Below are 21,049 nucleotides of genomic sequence, written 5' to 3'. Positions count from 1 at the left end.
TTTTTTTATATACAAAAAGCCAAAGAAATAATTGAACTAAATTAAAGAGACAGAAGGGAAAAGTAAAAAAAAATCTTTCAATTAAAAAAAAAATTTTCATCACCAAAAAACTATTAAAATAAGGAGTAATATGAGACTCCACATTTTTAAAAGTTAACTTTTAGTTGTTCGGCTGTCATTAAGACGGTTAAATCTCAGTTTAGACCTGATATTTTTATATGCACCTGTTTGGTGGCGTAATTAGTCACTTCCCAGCTGGGCAGATGAGCAAGTTGGCGCTATTTCAATGGTTTCTCTGATTGCAGCTTGCGATGACCCTTTAATTGGAAGCTGTCATATTGCCTGCGCACCACTTGGAGCAAGTTCTGGATTTCCGTGTTTTACTGCGCATGAGCAAACGCAGGAACTTGCTCCTTCAATTCACCACTAAAAACTGAGAGCGCTGTTGAGCTTCTCCGTTATTTAGGGAGCGATTTCTGGCCCAATGAAAATGAAATTCAGTACAATTTAAGAGACACGATACATTGCTTAGATCTTGCAGTGTCAAAATCAGCAGGTTTCAAAATCAATTAATTCAAATTACGTGATTTATTGTAACACTTACAGCTAACATTTAGTAGAAGTGGATCACTTGTGTTTCCATTAATCATGTTGTACGCATGGCATGTGAATTCTTCATCAGATCTCAATACTCCAGATATAGTCAAGGTGGTGTTATCACTACTGAGACCAATCCTATCACCAGGGTCAATAGTTTTATTGTCCTTAAGCCACTGATATGAAACTGCTGTCCCTGATGCATGACATGTCAGAGCCACTGTGTCATTGTGTTCTACTGGGTTGGTGTTATTGGACAAGATAGTGGGCTGAGAAACAGGTTCTGTTGAAACACAGCAGATTATTAATTGTTTGTAATATAATGTAGAGGAAGCAGGATTCAGTCAGTAGTTTCCAAAGAATGTAGCTGTACATTACGTTTTCATGCCTGAATATTTTATCATTGTACATGGACATAATGTAATATAACAGAATGTGGAATCATTTGTATTTAATACACATTATATTCATCATTAATTTACAATGAATCAGATGCTTCTCCAATGGGATGTCATTGTCCACATAGTAAAGATGCAGCATGTATGGCTTTACAGATCCATACAAAATTGTTTGAGAATAGTGGAAATGGCAATGAATATATTTTATGCTAGAATTCAGAATTTTGCTCATATCTACATTTTAATTAAGAGAAACGTATACAGATATCATGGGCACTGAATTAGTTAACTGAACAATACAAAACAGTAAAATGTGAATCAACAGAAAGGTATCGATAGTGGGGTTTGTCTTCAATTTTTCTTTATTTCTTCTTGGGAGCTGGGCAATGCTCAGAACGCCCCAATTATTGTCCATTATTAGTTACCATGAGAAGGTGCTGGTGAGCCCTCTTAAACCATTGTAGTAATGCTGGTGTGAGATGGAAAATTGCTGGATTTTGATCGTGTCAATAAAGGAACAGCGATATTTTCCTCAGTCAGGATGGTGTGCAACTTGGCAGAGAACTTGGACGTGCTGTTAACATGATATTCGTGCTCTTGTCCTTCTCAGTGATAGAGGACACGGGACTGGGAATTGCTATTGTGCCTGGTGAATTGTTGCAATGTGCCCTATAGATAGCCGCATCGTTTGGGATTGGATGAGCTGCTCCATGCCAAAGATGATGCATTGGTGAGCTTAGCAAACAGTACATCATCAACAACAACTACAACTTGCATTTAGAAAATGCCTTTAACGTAGTAAAATGCCTCAGGCGCTTCACAGGAGCAATTATCAAATAAAATTTGACACCGAGCCATATAAGGACATGTTCGGACAGGTGATCAAAAGCTTGGTCAAAGAGGTAGGTTTTACGGAGCATAATGAAGGTGGGTAGAGTGGTAGGGAGGTGGAGAGCTGGATTTCCAGAGCTTAGGGCTGAAAGCATGGCCGCCAATAGTGAGGTGAAGGAAATTGGGGATGCACAAGTAGCCAGAATTGAAGGAACGCAGAGTTCTCAGTGGGTGGTTGGGCTACAGGAGATTACAGAGATGGAGACAGGCGAGGCCATGGAGGAATTTGAACGAGGGTGTTACATCCTCAGGTATTGCATGGCTGTTTGAACCAATTAGCACCTCACTCCTGTGATGTGTCCTGGAAGCTGTGAGTGGCATAAAAATTGAGTGCAGCTGTATGCTGGTATATTGATTTCCTGAAACGAATCAGTCTAAAAGATTCATTGGTCAAGTATACTTCAACTGCAGTTATGCTGTAGCTAAGTGTCTCTAACTGCTATATGTAGATTCTGAGCATTGTTGGCAGATTGGAGATAAACTGGAGAATTCAGGAGGAGAGGGAGTGGATGACCACCAGGCAGGCAGTGCAGGAATCCAAGCTTTTGATCACCTGTCCTAATATGTCCTTATATGGCTCGGTGTCAAATTTTGTCTGATAATTGCTCCCGTGAAGCACCTGAGGATGACCACCAGGCAGGCAGTGCAGGAATCCCCTGTGAGTGTGGCACTCACAAATGGGTATTCAGTGTTTAACACCAGTGAGAGTGATAGCACCTCAGGAGAAAATCCACAGCACCATGAGAGACGCTGCTGCACAGGAGGGCACGAGGAAGTGTAGAAATGCAGTTGTTATAGGGGATTCGATCGTCAGGGGAATAGACAGGCGTTTCTGCAACCATCGACATGAGTCCCGCATGGTGTGTTGCCAGGGTAAAGGATATCACTGAGAGGGTGTAGACGGTTTGAGGGGGGAAGGGGAACAGCCAGGAATCATGGTCAACGTGTGAACCAATGACACAGGAAGGAAAAGTGTCGAGGTCCTGCAGTCAGAGTTTCAGGAGCAAGGGAGGAAGTTAAAAAGCAGGGCCTCATAGGCAGTGATCTCTGGATTACTGCCGGTGCCACGTGCTAGTGATTATAGGAATAGTAGGATAAGACAGGTTAATGCGTGGCTGGAGAATGGTGCAGGAGGGAGGGCTTCAGATTCCTGGGGCACTGTGACCAGTTCTGGGGCAGGAGGGACTGTACAAGCCGGATGGGTTGCACCTAAACAGAATTGGGAAACAATGTCCATGCAGGCAGGTTAACTAATGCTATGGGGGAGTGTTTAAACTAATTTGATAGGGGACAGGGCACCAGAATGAAAGATGAGAGAAGAGAGACACTAGAGTCAAGAATAGTTTAGAAATAAGTGGGATCAAACAAGAAGCAAACGCGAGGCACTCTAAGATGGGTTTGGAGTGCATGTGTATAAATGCAGGTAGCATAGTAAATAAGGTCGGTGAGCTGCAGGTACAAGTCGCCACATGGGACTATGATATAGCGGCAATAACAGAGCCCTGGCTCAAAGAAGGGGAGGATTGGCTGGTTAATATTCCTGACTACAAGGCATTCAAGAAAGATGGGGAAGGAAAGAAAGGAGGGGGGTGGTGGCAGTATTGATCAAAGAAATTATTATAGCACTGGAAAGGGATGATGTAGTTGAAGGGTCAAAGTCAGAATCTATTTGGTTAGAATTAAGGAACAATAGAGGAGCTATTATACTACTGGGTGTATACTATAGGCCACCAAATAGTGGGAAGGAAATAGAGGAGCAAATTTGCAGGCAAGTTACAAAAAGATGCAAGAACTATAGAGTAGTGATAATGGGGGACTTCAATTATCCCGATATAGACTGGGACAGTAACAGTGTAAAGGGCAAAGAGGGGGAAGAATTTCTGAAATGTACACAAGAGAACGTTCTTGATCAGTGTATTTCCAGCCAACGAGGAAGGAAGCAGTGCTGGATCTAGTTCTGGGGAATGAAATGGGGCAGATGGAGCATGTTTCAGTGGGGGAGCATTTGGGGAACAGTGATCATAATATCATTAGGTTTAGAATAGTTATGGAAAAGCACAAGGCACAGTAAAGCGTAAAAATACTTAACTGGAGGAGGGCTAACTTCAGTGAGTTAAAAAGGGATCTTGTCCTGATGGATTGGAATCAAAAATTGATAGGCAAAACAGTAAGTGAACAACGGGAGACCTTCAAGGAGGAGATGGTTCGGGTACAGAGTAGATACATTCCCACAAGGGGGAAAAGAAGGGCATCCAAAGCTAGAGCTCCCTGGATGTCTAAAGATATAGAGATTAAAATTAAACAGTGTAAGGTTCATAAAACAGTAGAGAACCAAGCTAAGTACAGATAGTACAGAGGAGCTCTAAAAAAGGAATAGGGGACAAAGAGAGAGTATGAGAATAGATTAGTGGCTAACATAAAAGGGAACCCAAAAATCTTTAATAAACATATAAAAAGTAAAAGGGTAGTCAAAGGAAGGGTGGGGCTGATTAGGGACAAAAAAGGAGATCTTGTGGAGGCAGAGGGCATGGCTGAGGTATTAAATGAATACTTTGCATCAGTCTTCATGAGAGAAGAGGATGCTGCCATTGTAGCAGTAAAGAAGGAGGTAGTAGTGATATTGGATAGGATAAAAATAGATAAAGAGGAGGTACTTAAAAGGTTGGCAGTACTCAAAGTAGAAAAGTCCCCTGGTCCAGATGAGATGCGTCGTAGGTTACGTAGGAATGCGTAGGAATTGCGTAGGCTCTGGCCACAGTCTTCCAATCTTCCTGAGACATGGGATCAGTATCAGAAGACTGGAGGATTGCAAATGTTACACCCCTGTTCAAAAAAGGCGAGAGGGATAACCCAGCAATTACAGGCCAATCAACCTAACGTCAGTGGTGGGGAAACTGTTAGGCAATAATCCGGGACGAAGTTAATTGGCACTTGGAAAAATATGGGCTAATAAATAAAAGTCAGCATGTATTTGTTAAAGGAAATCGTGTTTGACTAACTTGATTGAGTTCTGTGATGAAGTAATGGAGGGGGTTGATGAGGGTAGTGTGGTCGATGATGTGTATATGGACTTTCAAAAGGCATTTGATAAAGTAACACATAATAGACTTGTAAGCAAAATTAAAGCCCATGGGCTTAAAGGGACAGTGGCTAAGGGATAGAAAGCAGAGAGTAGTGGTGAACGGTTGTTTTTCATACTGATGGGAAGTATACAGTGGTGTTCCCCAGGGGTCAGCATTAGGACCACTGCTCTTTTTGATATATATTAACAACCTGGACTTGGATATACAGGGTGTAATTTCAAAATTTACAGATGACACGAAACTCGGGAAAGTAGTAAACAATTTGGAGGATAGTAACAGATGTCAGGAGGACATAGACAGACTGGTTAAAAGGGCTGACACATGGCAGATGAAATTTAACACAGAGAAGTGTGAAGTGATGCAATTTGGTCAGAAGAATGAGGAGAGGCAATAAAAACTAAATGGTACAATTTTAAAGGGGGTATAGGAACAGAGAGACCTGGGGGTGAATTAACACAAATCTTTGAAGGTGGCAGGTGAGAAGGCTGTTAAAAAACAATATGCAATCCTGGGTTTTATTAATAGAGGCATAGAGTACAAAAGTAGGGAAGTTATGCTAAACCTTTATAAAACACGGGTTTGGCCACAGCTGAAGTACTGTGTTGAATTCTGGGCACCACACTTTAGGAAGGATGTCAAGGCCTTGGAGAGGGTGCAGAAAAGATTAACCAGAATGGTACCAGGGATGAGGGACTTCAGTTATGTGGAGAGACTGGAGAAGCTGGGGTTGATTTCCTGCGAGCAGAGGCTAAATGGAGATTTGATAGAGGTGTTCAAAATCATGAAGGGTTTTGATAGAGTAAATAAGGAGAAATTTTTCGCAGTGACAGAAGGGTCGGTAACCAGAAGACACAGATTTAAGGTTTTTGGCAAAAGAACCAGAGGTGACATAAGGAAACATTTTTTTACCCAGAGAGTTATGACCTGGAATGCGCTGCCTGAAGGGGCGGTGGAAGCAGATTCAATAATAACTTTCAAAAGGGAATTGGATAAATACTTGAAGGGAAAAATTTACAGGGCTGCAGGGACAGAGCAAAAGAGTGGGACAAATTGGATAGCCTTTTCAAAGAGCCGGCACAGGCATGTTGAGCCAAATGGCTCCTTCTGTGCTGTAATATACTATGATACTTCTGACTGCAACTTTCTGCAGCTGGTACTTGAACTCAGCTGCTTGTTAATATGTGCATAGCCCAACTCCCCAAGCTGTCAATTTTTAGTGTCATATAAGCGAGCACTGAGGAGAAAGAGGAGAGAAAGAACCACATCAATAACAATCCCTTTACAGAGAGGTGGAGAAACAAAAAAAAAATGAAAAGAATGGATACTGAACCACGGTGGGAGAGTTTGGGTAGATGACCGTAAGCTTGGTCAAAAACATGAATAGCTTTAAAAGAATTCCATCAAAAGCATTACAATTTCCATTGCCACTTTTAAAATGTGGAATGCCATGGACAGGAATTATACTGAAGCCTATGTAAACTCAAAAATGTGTGCTACTGCCTTTTGGAGGAGGTTTCCCAGTGAGGCTTAGCTTTAGTGGCTCAGGAGTCGGATCTGGACCTTGTTCCTAAGTTATACTGCCACTTTCACAACAATCTACACCCACAATTGGTCTGCATTGATGAAAAAGTGTCAGTATAATCATGGAATCATGCAGCACAGAAGGAGGCCATTTGGCCAATCGTGCTTGTGACCAAAGAGCTACCCAATTAGTCCCACTCCCCCTGCTCTTTCCCCGTAGCCCTGCGAACTTTCCCTTTCCAAGTACTTATCCAATTCCCTTTTGAAAGTTACTATTGAATCTGCTTCCACCACCCTCTCAGGTACTGCATTCCAGATCATAATTCGCTCGTTTCTTTTGCCAATTATCTTAAATCTGTGTCTTCTGCTTACCGACCCTCCTGCCAATGGAAACAGTTTCTCCCTATCTACTCTACCAAATCCCTTCATGATTTGGAACAGCTCTATTAAATCTCCCCTTAACCTTCTCTGTTCTAAGGAGCAAAATCCCAGCTTCTCCAGTCTCTCCACATAACTGAAGTCCTTCATCCCTGGTACCATTCTAGTAAATCTCCTCTGCATCTTCTCCAAGGCCTTCCTAAAGTGTGGTGCCCAGAATTGGACACAATATTCCACCTGAGGCCTAACCAGTGATTTATAGAGATTTCCTTGCTTTTGTACTCTATGCCTCTTTTGTAAAGCCCAGAATCTCGTATGCTTTTTTGTAAAACAGCCTTATCGACTTATCCCGCCACCTTTATTGATGTGTGTGTGTGTGAACCCCCACAGGTCTCTCTGTTCCTGCACCCCCTTTAAAATTGTACCATTTACTTTATATTGACTCTCCTCATTCTTCCTTCCAAATGCATCATTTCACACATCTGAGCATTAAATTTCATCGGCCATGTGTCTGCCCATTTCACCAGTCTGTCTATGTGCTCCTGAAGTCTGCTACTATCCTCATCATTGTTTACTACATTTCCAAGTTTTGTCATCTGCAAACTTTGAAATTATGCCTCCTACATGCAAGTCCAGGTCATTAATATAAAGAATAAAGGGCAGTGGTCCTAACACTGACCCCTGGGGGACACCACAGTATACTTCCCTCCAGTCTGAAAAAACTGTTCACCACTACTCTCTGCTTTCTTTCTCTTAGCCAATTTTGTATCCACACTGCCACTGTCCCTTTAATCTCATGGGCCTCGATTTTGCTGACAAATCTATTATGAGGCACTTTATAGAACGCCTTCTGAAAGTCCATATACACAACATCAACTGCACTACCTTCATCAACCCTCTGTTATTTCATCAAAGAACTCAAGCAAGTTTGTCAGACACGATTTGCCTTGAGCAAATAAGTGTTCCCTAAAACTGTCAGTCCTAATACTGAACATCCTGTGTTGCCCAGTCAGTACACATTTGCGAATGAGTGAGGTACAAAATAAGTGAGGTACAGGGGTATATTCAACTTGCTGCTTGGGCGTTAAACTGGCATTGCAGATTGGCTGCCTGTTATAGAAACCACTATAAGCATTTTCATTTCAATTTCCACAAAGTCTATGTAGAAAAAGCACAGTCACAAAAAAGAATAAAGATGCTTTGTTCTTTTTTGTTGTAATTTCACAACTTACGCAAACGAACCATATGATTGTGAGGGACAAAATAAACAATTGCACAAGTAGACGCAGGTATACTAGTGATAGACAATTACTGCTACTACTACTACAACAAACAAAAATGAAATTCACAAGTTCCAGCAACATCTTCTCCAGGTATCATCATGACGTACCTACCACAACCATGTTCCTTGTTGTCAGGCTGTATCTTTTTGTTGCATTGTTAAAGGCCTCACAAGTGTAATTACCAGTGTTATTCAAGGAAATGTCAGCAATGATTAGCTGCTGTCCATTTTGCTCAAGAGATGTACTATTGAGATACCACTGAAATTCAGAAGGGGGGTTTGAAACGGCAGAACAGAAAAAATTCACTTTTGACCCCAAAATGTATAAAGTAAGTTGTGGGTTGATGGATATATTAAGGGATTCCGGTCCATCTAAAATAAACGCACATGTTGGATGCAACATTTTATTTAGAAAATTAGACTGTAAAACTAGCATGCATCTTTCACCACAGAACTAAATCCCACTAAATCCCAATGGAACCACTCCACTACTAATTCTATCCATCACCCATATAATTCAGATCTATATTGAAATGAACTAAACAGCTATGAAAACAAACCTATGAGTTAAAGTACACGTATAAAACAAAGCTTTGTTCCAAAATAACTACCACCTTTCAGGTTCATACTTTGCAGTTTTTTCATTGTTCTTTTTAACATGTTCATTAGTATTGAAGTAAAGAGCGAAAAGGTTTATATCCTGGACATCCTTTGCTGTCTTATCAAGGATCACATGTGGGAGGAGACAACTCTGGATTATGGTTTTGTGTAAAGACCAAAGATGATTGAGGAAGTTAAGGTTTGGAATACATCTTGGAAACAGCGACCATAATATGTTTACGGTCAGAGTTTAGTGTCAGACTCATCCTGGATATGTTTATTCTTAATTTTTTGAAGGCGGACTTTGGAGTATTTGGCTGGACTGGAACAGATTGTGAGAGACAAAGCTTGGGGGAGAAGTTGTAACTTTTTAATATGCAATGCATGAATTACAAAGTGAATTTACACCATAGTAAGAAACAAGAGGTAACAATAGGTGCAAGGAATAAGGGCAAAAAATTGCAAGGGGGTTCTTCCAATGTACTGGCCAACATTTATCCCTCAAATGACACCACCAAAACAGGTTAATTGGTCATTTTTTCTCATCGCTGTTTGTGGGATCTTGCTGTGGGCAAATTGGCTGCTGAGTTTCCCTACATTAAAACAGTGACTACACTTCAAAAGTATTTCATTGGCTGTGAAGCACTTTGGGACATTCTGAGGTTGTTAAAGGTGCTATATAAATGCAAGTTCTTTCTATCTGTTCCTTCCTAAAATATTTATCTTCAACTTCAGTGATGGACAAAAAGGAATGTAAGGACAGGGTGAAGACTGTTTCAAAATAGACAAGGTGATTAGGATTGCAAGGAATGTAAAAACAATATAAAGGATTTATATTAATACAGCAGATTAAACAAAGAGTCAAGGAAGTAGTAATACCTTTGAAAGGCACCAGTGGGTCTGTGGTATTGGGCAATTAGGAAATGGTGGCTATCCTGGACAGTTTATATTGGTGTTCACATAAGAAGCCTCTGATTCTCTCTTTGTAGTGACGATTGATTTTGTAAGAAATTAGGAGGGAATTTTAAGGACAATAGTAATTACTGATAAGGAAGTGTTGGCAATGTTGAAGGCACTGAAAGATAAGGCCCTGGACTGGATGTCCTGCATACAAAGAAACTGGGAAACAAAATTGGTCATGTTGTAGTGGGGATCTTAGGGAATCATTAGAATTGGGAGTTTTACTGAAGGATTGGAAAGGAGGAAACTTAACAGCTATCTTTAAAAAAAGAGCAAAACAACTGTCCTAGAAAGGACAAAGCCAGTGAACCTATGTATCAAACATTAGAGGTCATCCTGAAGAAGGGTATTTTGAAACAGCCAGAGAAACATGAAACCATGAGGGTAAGTAAGTGTGGCTCTATGTGGAAGATCATACTTGATAAACATGTCAGAATCCTTAGAGGAGATATAAGAGCTTGTGGATAAAAAGAACACAGCAGACATTATTTATTTGGACTTCAGTAAGCCTTCTGATATACTACAATGTGGCAGGTTGGTCCATTTGGTTAAAAGGCATGGACTAGGTGGGTAATTATTGAAGAGGATTGGGCAACTGGTTGCATCAAAAGAGACAGAAGGTGGTCGTGCATGGGGCGGCCTCGGAGCATGGTACGTGATCAGTGCCGAGACCTTTGCTATTCACGTGGTGTATCAACGACTTGGAAGTAGAGATTCAGACCAAAATTGCCAACATTTCCCATTAACAGCAAATCGGAGGAAGCTGCAAATAATCATGGGTAGGCTGATCAGATGCGGAAGTTGAGCTGAGAAATGCCGAATGAAATTGTTAAGAGCGTAAAATGATGAGACTAGGAAAGGAGAATAAACACTGGAATTATAAACTAAGTTGTGTTAGTCTGCAAGATACAGCACCAGAAAAGAATTTGGTGATATTGGTGGACAGATCAATGAAACCATTTGCATAGTGCGTGGCAACAGTAAATTAGACAAATGGGATGCTGGGTTGAATATTGCATTGAATATAATACAAATCACAGGATGAGATTTTAAGCCTATACAGGACATTTATTCATCCCTATCTCAATTACTGTGTCCAATTCTAGTCACCAGATTACAAGAAGAACATCATGGTACTGATATCTGGTATCAGACGCCAAAACTATAAGGAGAGTACAGAAACTGAGTTTGTTTAAACTAGAAAGCAGTAGACTGAGAGGGGATCTTATTGAACTATTCAAGATCCTAGTATGGACAAGTTGAACCCTGAGTAACTGTTTGCCATGGCCATCAAGGACAACAAGGGAGCATAGGATGAAACTCAGAAGAGGAAAGGTGAAAGTCCATATCAGATATAACTACTTCACACAGAGGTTGATGAATCTTTGGAATGGTCTGCCCAGGGAGGTGATGGAGTCTGAGAACATCAGTAAATTAAGGAAAGTTGGACAGACAATGGTGAAAAAAGCAGACAAGGAATATAGCTAGTGAACAGTGTATTATGTTTTTGAACTTTGGGGCTACCCAGGTGGACTAAAATGGGCTTTTCACCGTCCTGTAAATTCATAATTTGTAATTTTTCAAAAAATAATAAACCTATCAATTGACATCAAATTCTTATTTACCTTTTTAATAAAACAGAGCCTGAATCTGATTTAGATTTAGAATTTGCCACTTGCTGAAAACATTGCTCAAATTTCCTCAAAGTTTATCCACAAAATAAATGTACATGAAAATATTTTCTCTGTACACCAGGTTTACAACTTTGATAGTTAGTGCCCGTAGAGAATCTCTCCCCCCCACCCCGCCATTGTACTTTTAAATCAGTTGCACTTTAATTTTAGAGAATGACAAGTCATGATGTGTTATGTCATTTTAAATTTTACACCAATTCTAATTACATTAAATGCCAATCGTAAAATTAGGATGTGTTTGATCTTAACAAGCACAGCTTGTTATGATGCCATTGGTGGGGATAAAAGTAATTAGTCTTACAGTTTTTGGCAACACGGTAATTATCAGTGACTTTGTATTACAATTACAACAATTAATGTAATAATTAATTTGCTGAGAGGTGATGATGATGAAATCTAAAGCTTTATTTCATACATCTTACGTCAATTCTAAGATGATTCTATCACTGGCAAGATGATAGTTTTTCAGCAAAATCAAGAAAAAACAATCCTGGATCATGCCATTTGTAATAAGTAATATAACATCTTCATTTTAAGTTGAATATATTTATCATTACATAATGTAAATTAGCATTTTGAATAGACACCATGATACCAAATGCCCCATCAATCAACTTTCTTATATATTACCAAACCTACTGAAGATAAATTGACTAGAATTGTATAAATTTTAAACCCAAAAATGTAACATAGAAGCCATACATTGTTTGCAAAGTACATATTAGATATCTCAATCAGAAAAGGAAATCCGATTTCTTCCCTTCAATCCTCCCCATGCTAAACTCACTAGGTTTGGTAATAATTAACAAAGCAAATAAAATATTTCAATAATTTACTGTGACACTTACAGCTAATGTTTAGATAATATGGCTTGCTTCTGCTTCCGTCAATAGAATTATATGCATGGCACACAAATCCTCCATCAGACCTCAACACTCCAGATATAGTGAGGGTTTTATTATCAGCACTGAGACCAATCCTACCACCAGGGTTCAAAGTTTTATTTCCTTTAAGCCATTTATATGAATCTGCTTGCCCTTGAGCACTACATGTCAAAGTCACTGTGTCATTGTGTTCTACAGGATATGTGTTATTGGATGAGACGATAGGCTTAGAAATAGATTCTGTCAAAATACAGGAGATAGTTGTTCATGTGCACAATATGATGTAGAGGAGATTGATACAGTTGTTACAGTTAATCAGCATATTAATATCTGAGCTTCTTGAAATCTTATTCTAATACTGTTGCATCCTTGTGACTGGAAGACTAAAATTACAAAATACAGTATTATCAAATAGTAGTACTTTGGACATAGATATACAGCTATTTAAATATGCTGCTGCATATTGTGCAAATACAAAATGGAAGAACAGTGTAAGAAAACCATAGATTCCTACCATGGAAACTGAACTCAAAAAACGTGAAAAATATCAGTAAAAGACTATTTTTGACAAAGAAGTTTATATCATGGGTTCCAAATAACATCCTATGTTAGGTTTAGAATGTTGCAACACAAACAAGCCTAAAAGTAAGTTCACAAAATTAGTACATTTATAATGAATGCAATCAAACAAATAGGAAAACACAGACTGAGATGTCTTAACTAGAGGAAACCTTCAAAATGACATTTACCATCTCGCTACATGTAACCACCAGAGCAAATATTCCCCAAATGTGACAAATTACAAAATCACTTCTTCCAAAAGGCAGATGTGTCACATACTGCTGGAATAACCTGTGACCAGACCAGTCTCTGGAAGAACTATTTACTTAGGGGCCAGTTGATCGCTGAAAATGTTTGTGGTGTGAGTCCATTAATGGGAGGATGGTGCCCCAGTGATTCTGGGCATGCCGACCGCTCAACTAAATAGAAGCTTGAACATTTTTTTAAATCACTTAGGGGTACAGACAGCCTTCAAGACTTTTAGTGGAATTGTAACATCCCTAAGGCTGAAGTGATTGCTTTGTGACTTTACTGCTCTGCTCCAGAAATTACAGTTGTGTTTTCCAAGTACTTTTCTCCTGATTTATTAGTTATATTTTTTAAAGTACCAATGGCTTCTTTAGGCTTTAAACACTAACAGTGCGCACAGACTTTCTCCCTTAAGGATAGCTATGCCCTGTATCTCCACCATCACTATTATCCATGAGTTCAATGCATTATCTGTCTGGGGGATTTTACGCTTTCACATAGGAGATGCATAAATCAATTGGTACCGAAGAGGATCCCACAGCAGCTGGTTGATTTATGTCTGAACGTCAGAGGAGATCCAGGAAAAAAAATTAAAACACTGCAGGTATTCTCTCGGTAGGTTTTCTATCTTCCAAGGGAAGCCACCATTGAAAAGTCGACTCGCACAAGCATCCACATGATACCTGCCTATAACCATGTGCTAACTCCGTCAGTGGTGCTGCCCCATCATCTAACCTCAACTGCCTCTGCTCCAATGGGCCCTCTTCAAACTGTAACTCATCTCTCTCCGGTTTATCTGGCACTCTTCTCCCTCCCATAGCTCAGTTTACTCTCCCATCTGGAGTCATTTTTGGGTGCTTCTCCCCCTCTCCTCAGTTTATACTGGCGCTCTTCTTCCCTACCCCCCCCCCCCCCCCCCCCCCACCACCACTCCTACTAAATTTACGCTGACACTTCATCACCACCACCCCCAAGTCATTCTGGCAACTGTCACAACTTTCCCTTCAGTACATGCTGGCCTGTTCCCTCCTCATGTCCCCCTTGCATTTGTCTGCCCACCCTCTACCAGCTGCTGCACTGGGGCTGGAGCACTTATGTAACCTGGAATTCTTGAAATAGCTTTGCGAAATTGGAAATCATTCCCTTAGCCTTCCATCCACCAGAGCAGCAGCAGATGATCGGATCAGGGGGCCCTCCACCTTAGGAGAATAAAAATGTACTGAGTTCCATACACGTGCTTTGGCCAAGTCAAAGAACAATTTCTGCGCTGTCTAGTACCAATATTCAGGCAGAAACAGCTAAATGAGATGAAATCCATTAAAGTTGAGAAGCAGAAAAATCTTGGCCCAAAGGCTCTGGAGAATATCTTTCCTTTATTGGTACTTGCTAAAGATTCCACTATTCAATTCCCAACTTCTCAATGTTGTCCCTCAAGACCAGAAGATAAAGATGGCTGCACCAAAATATCTCTCAAAAAGCCCTCTTTGCTTTCTTTTTGGTGGATTTGTTATTCCCATTTCCATGTCAATCTGTATCGAGGGATTATCGTGAGATTTGCACTGACTGACTCCAGCTGTACTCCAGAATACACCTAACCACCACCACAGGATTGTATTTATTGTTGGTCATAAATTCTTCTGTGGTTACTTGAGTGCTTTACAGATTATCTAGTCATTAATCTCATTGCTGTTTATGGGACCTTGCTGTGTGCAAATTGGCTGCCACGTTTCCTGCATTACAACAGTGATTACGCTTCGAAAATACTTCACTAGCTCTAAAGAGCTTTGGGATGTCCTGAGGTTGTGAAAAGCGCTATATAAATGCAAGTTATTTCTCTGTTTACAAATGTGGCAAAATGTCCATACAGGAAATAGTTCCTATGCTGCACAAATGTAAATCCAAGTATTTGACTTACTGGGGATTTTTGCACAGGCAATGGTGCAAATCAGATTTGCTCGTTACGGAACCCACCTCTCATTAAATGGCCTTGCAGCTTCAAGTTGTTATCGGATCCTCTTTTAATTGAGTGGCCAATAAACATGTTTAGTAAAGGGCCTGTTGCTGACTGCCTTGATGCAGCCGCAAGTAACTATTGATTCCTTGGACACTGTGACAAGGCCTGTTACTGAAGGGGCTCTCCTTTGTCGTTTAATCCGATTGTTGGTTTCTTTTTTTTTCATACGATCTTCCCCTTCAACTACTGGATCTGCCATTTGGTGGGAAAGGACTATTTGGCGGACAAGTTAAAAACAGCTTGAGAGCCACAAGTATCAATAACATTGAGCTCTTTCCAGTTTGGAACATAAGGACAATCACCTCTATGAAGGAAATGGGGGCCCTATATGTATAACACTTGTCGGGATCAACATCAGCAGCATAATTTTCATGTTATTGGCTGAAACTCAAAGCAAACATACCAACAATGGAATTTCCAAAGAAGAAACCCTATACCTCCAGCTCCTGTCCCAATGACCCAGAAATGGCTCCTCTCCATTAAATGCTGGGCACCTAGGTTGGGGGTGGGGAAGGTACTTGGTTCACCCTGCAAATGGGTCCTAAAGACTATGGCTTTGGAGGTCTCTGGGTCCAGCCCTCTTTGCTCTCTTGGTATAATACAGTTAGATCATCTACAGGTTCCTCAACTATACAAAGTTCCCGGCTGCTGAGATAGTTTTCTGTCATCTGCAGCAATCAAGTAGATTCACACAAGTCAGGAAAAGGATGGATTCTATTCATGCTATTTCACAGTCCCCCCAAAAATTGTGGAAGATTTAATCAGATTCGAGCTCACAGAGCACTGAACAAATTTCTCTGCAAGGAGAAGTTCATGATGGTCATGCTGCTTCTAATTATTCAGTGAGGCCGGTTACTTACTGGCATTACAGATCTGAAAGTTGCCTATTTTTACAGTGTAATCCATCTGTGTTTTAGGTATTTCAGGTTTCATTTCCAGCACCACACTTTTCAATATAAAGCCTTCCCTTTCAACCTCTCTTTAGCTTCCAGTTGGATTTATCCCATTTTTTCGGACAGCAGGTGCTGATAATAGTTCTGCTGTTGCCATTTACAGCTCCTGTAGACCCATCTTTTGTTTCTTTATTTGCCCCATTACTACCCCCTTTGCCTTGTACCATCACCCCTTTTTTATTATTTAATCATTCCTGCCCTCCACCCTATCACAGACCTTCCCTTTTGTTGCTTCCTCCCTTCCATCCTCCCTTTCCATGACTGTGTACTTTTTGAAAACTGTTAAATCTTTACTAATTCCAGTTCTGCCGAAAGGTCACCAACCTGAAACATTCGGCCTGATTTTAGCAGGCCTGCGGGTTTCCAGCGGGTTGGGTTTCGGGTGTGTGGCCTCCGCGCCCGGTGAAATTAGTGGGTTTCCCGCGCGATCGTAGCAGGCAATCCACTAATTGGAAACACTTACCTGCTCCTCCGGGTTCCCCGCTGCTGGTCTGCGCGTCGGGCGGGCTGCGCATGCGCAGTAAGATCTGTCAGCTGGAGGCGCTCTAGTTAAAGGGGCAGTCCTCCACTGACAGATGCTGCAACCAATGGAACAAATTACAGCATGGAGCAGCCCAGGGGGAAGGCTGCTCCCAGTTTAATGATGCCTCACCCCAGGTATCATCAGATGGGGTGAGGAGGAGGGGGAGGACAGAGATCTTCCACCCGGCGGGTGGGAGGAAGCGGCCTGCCTCTGCCACCAAGAAGGCCTGGCTCGAGGTGGCAGAGGGGGTCACCTGCACCACCAACATATCGCCCACCTGCATACAGTGCAGGAGGCGCTCCAATGACCGCAGTAGGTCAGCCACAGTGAGAACACGTAGTCTTTCCCCTACACTCCGTCTGCCACAACACTGCCCCCACCCCACATCTCCTTCGGCACCGCCAACACTACTCTGTCACATCACCCCTCATACCCACTCAAACCCCATCCTCATCTTACCTGCACCTACTCACCTCGCCAGTACTCATCCCGCCACTAACACGCAACCCAATCCTCATACAATCTCATGGCTCTATCCCATACTCACCCTCTCGTGCATCGCCCTCATGGCCAGCCTCACTCAACCTGCCACCACCTGTGCTGCAGCCACAGGGCATGCATCACATATGTGCAGTAGGCAGCGTACGGCAAACGTGTCGTGAGCATGAAGTGGATGCACAAGGGTGTCCGAGGGTTTGCCATGGGTGTTACCTATATTGAATTTCAGAGCAACAAACATCACACATTATATTGGCACCACCACTGCCATGTCTCCGCGAATCCTGTCTGTTGTGTCCAATAATGCCCGCTCCTGGGTATCACTATGAGGACCCACCACTGATGCCACCCATTGTGTTACTGCAGAGTAGGTGCAGGTGTATTTGCAGGGCTCTTCCGCGCAGACGACTGAGAGACATCGGCGGTGTACCCGGCTGCACCCTGGAAGGATGCGGAGGAGAAGTTGTGGAGGGCAGTGGTGACTTTGGCAGCGACAGGTAAGCAGATGGTGCTGGGGCCAGCCAGGAGCAGCTCGGCATGAAAGAGCCTGCAGATCTCCACGACTACATGTCGAGTGAATCTGCGCCTCCGTGTGCACTGCTGCTCGGAGAGGTCCGGGGATCTGCGCCTCGGTCTGTGGACCCTGTGGCGAGGGTAGTGCCCTCTGCGACGCGTCTCTCTCTGCGGTAGCCCTCCCTCCTGCTGTACAGGTGGATGTGTCACAGCACTCTGTTGTGGAGCTCCACGTGTCAGAGGTGGACAGCGTGGATGGCGAGGCTGGTGATGCTGTTCGCCCTCCGAGGGGGTCATGACTGCAGCTACGGCGGCCCCCATCCGCAATATGTACATCTGAGGGGATCCGCAAGGTAGGCACATGCCTCCGGACCCCGGGGTGAGTGTGCAGGTTGGTGACTTTGACCGTCAGGAGGGGGGTGGTGGAGGCCACACTTTGTCCCAAGTGACAGAGCGGCCTCCTGCAATGGGTGAGGGTCTCCCCCCCCCCACCTGTCAAATGGACCTTTGCAGCTGCCACAGGCTGACGGCTGCAACACGTCCAATTCAACTAGGACTGTTTCCCCCAGTGTGTGAAACAGTCCCATGTTTCCCCAAAATCACACACAGTCCCTTAATCAGGTCAGTTAATGACCTGAACAAGCGAAATAAATAACCTCAAGTGGCATCCCGCTGGCTTTAATTGCCTGCAGGATTCCCACCAGCGGGGGCCACGCACGCACCCCCGCACGTCATCGGGGAACCCGGAAGTGGGCGGGATCGTGGCGCGATCTGGTCACGTGACTGGATATCGGGATTTTCGGGGCCCCCCCGCTGGAAACCCACAGGAAACCCGACGGTAAAATCGAGCCCATTAACTCTGTTTCTCTTTCCACAGGTGCTGCCTGGCCTGCTGAGTGTTTTCCAGCATTTTCTGTTTCTCTTATTGTAAATTTATACTGTTTGTACTGAGTTCTTTTCATTTACTTGTTTAATGTTCAGTAAATATGTATTTTTATGCAAGTTATATTTCTTGGGTTCAGCATCATTGGCCACTCCTGTGAGTGGACTCCTTGTTCCCTATGAAGCAGGGTGTGCCTGTCCAATATTGGGGAAATGTGGTGAGACTGACGAGTTGAACAGAGAACCCTTATCACTGTACTCCTGCTTACTGGATATATCATGTGTCACCATGACATTTCCTCCACTTTAGTAGGCAGAAAAATAACAAATATAAATTCACAATTGTTTGAGCTGTTTGTCAAAAGGATAAAAGAATTATGGCCCTGTTTCCCCTCACAAACCTGACTCAAGTCTTAAACATCAATATAGCAGTCAGTCAAACCATCTTTCAGTTGAACGGAATAGATCATGTTATTGATCCTGGTCAAACTGATCCCTATCCAAATACAATCAGAGGGATCAAACCACACATACCAAGACCCTTCTAAACCAAGCTTGTCTCATTGTCCAGTCTTAGATTAGTATCTGTAGAATGTGATGTGTGCGTAGCAGATTTGAGTTGTGCTGGGGGCTGTGCCTCATTGTAGCTCACATTGAGCTCAGTGACAGAGAAGTGCTGTACACACATGATATTTTTTAATGTTATGAGAGTGAATATATTATCATTTTTTCTACCTTTATCAGGAACACTTGTAAGATAACCACAACATCATTTTCAGACTTTGATTGGATAAGCTACTTTACCATTATAAGAATTTTTGCAAACACTGTTAAGCACCTTGGATCTGATTTGTTTCCTTTTACACACATTACGGGGGAGGAAATAATGTCTAGTGAAATATCAATTGGACAGGATCAATATAACTATAAAATATTGCGGCCAACAGTCTTGTTCCTCAAACTTGAACTTTCAGTGGTTATCAGAACCATAGGACAGGCCCATGCTAATAATAAATGAGTTATATCAGATTCTGCAGTACAGTAAAAATAAACTTTATGGTTCTTAAAATTTCATAAAATGTCTGTAATATAGATGAATCTCATTTAATTTGGAATTGAAAACATAAGTCCTGATGGCCTTGCAATATTTTACTATTGCACTCTGGGATAGTGTACCCAAGATCACCTCTTCTGTGTTAGCTCAAGGGTCTCAATTCCATTAATTGTTTAATAGGAAACTCATGATATTTACCACTGTGGATTAGGTTATTATGGTTTTGCTACTTTCTGCTTTGCCTGAGGAACAGCATCTTCTTGATCCAGAATATGCTCTTTTAGAAATAGAACTTTTCAGGAAGAGTCAACATTGTCAAAACATAATTTCCTACATTTTCATGGAGCTATTACACATTTTTTACTCTCTACAGCTGGCCATTTAACCAGTTACGCCTGTTCAGTGGCTATTTAACTGCTTGGGAAGTGTGAATGGAACATTATTTCAGCTGCATTGTGATTGACCGATTACAATTCAGATTACTTCCCAGTTCCCTTTACTCCTGCTTAGTGCAAAAATCAGGTAAACGTACACTTACTACAAAAGAAAGAAAGACTTGCATTTATATAGCGCCTTTCACGACCTCTGGATGTCCCAAAGTGCTTTACAGCCAATGAAGTGATTTTGAAGTGTAGTCACTGTTGTAATTTAACAAACTATGAACAAAAACTCAACCTTTCTGCATTAAATAACTGAGATAATTTTTCCACAAGGCAAACAATGAACTTTTCCATGTTGGGTTATGTATAGCCTACACAAGTGCTCCATCTGAAAACCTATAGAAAACACCATGCTTCCAGACCAAATACCTCTGGGGAAAATTTTTTTTTTTAAGAAGGAAAATTAGAAGCAAAAATAAATCAGTATATTAGATAGAGTAGAGAACATCACTTAACCTCCAATCACTGGTTCTAAAACAATAAACGTTGAAATGCATTAGCAATTTTCGACATAATTTTTGATCATGAGTCTGTAATGGGAAGCTTTTACGAGAGAAATGAACCCCAGAATTCCTCATTATGCCTCCCGACCTATCTCCTGGAATAGCAAACTAGGAACCTGAAACAATTACCAGTGGCAGCCATATTCATTTTTAGGTTCAGGCAGTTTCGCCATACAGAATTATTAATCAAAATCAGCCTAAAAGAACTACGTAATGGCATCAGCTGAATTGAATGCTGATCCACATCTCATTCAAGCCTCACATATATCATTAATAAATTGATAAGGCATAAAGATACACATAGGAGATAGCTGGCTGATCTGCAAAACAAAATACCAGGCCTATCTAATATAGTCAGTTCAAAGTCATAAGACATTTTCTCTGAAAATTAGAACTATCAGATAAAGAAAATTATTGTCCTTTCATAAATTATACCATTTGAACGTGCATGAGTCAAAGATTACTGGCGTACCAACCTAGACAAAGCCTGGGATTTTATGCTTTGGCACTCCAGGCTATGTCAGCCGTGGCTCAGTGGGTAGCATTCTCACCTTGGAATCAGAAGGTTATG

At 41.7% G+C, this 21,049-nt stretch overlaps 1 protein-coding gene across 2 annotated transcripts in view; it reads right to left on the bottom strand.

Moving 5' to 3' along the window:
• Window positions 1–21,049, bottom strand: part of LOC137306180 (carcinoembryonic antigen-related cell adhesion molecule 5-like) — a 95,741-nt gene that overhangs the window by 72,025 nt on the left and 2,667 nt on the right. Inside the window, exons 3-5 of one of the 2 annotated variants that reach the window (XM_067975259.1) lie at window positions 12,253–12,528; window positions 8,259–8,522; window positions 605–880 (exon numbers count right to left, since the gene is read on the bottom strand). The exons of the other annotated variant lie outside the window; for it this stretch is intronic. Coding sequence (XP_067831360.1) covers window positions 605–880; window positions 8,259–8,522; window positions 12,253–12,528 — 816 coding nt within the window. The remainder of the gene's footprint in view (window positions 1–604; window positions 881–8,258; window positions 8,523–12,252; window positions 12,529–21,049) is intronic. 2 annotated transcript variants of the gene reach the window in all.

This window comes from Heptranchias perlo, chromosome 42 (assembly GCF_035084215.1).
Source record: "Heptranchias perlo isolate sHepPer1 chromosome 42, sHepPer1.hap1, whole genome shotgun sequence".
In the NCBI taxonomy this organism is placed as follows: Eukaryota; Metazoa; Chordata; class Chondrichthyes; order Hexanchiformes; family Hexanchidae; genus Heptranchias; species Heptranchias perlo.
The sequence above is the reverse complement of the archived record's forward strand: the minus strand, read 5'-3'. Positions and strand labels throughout refer to the sequence as shown.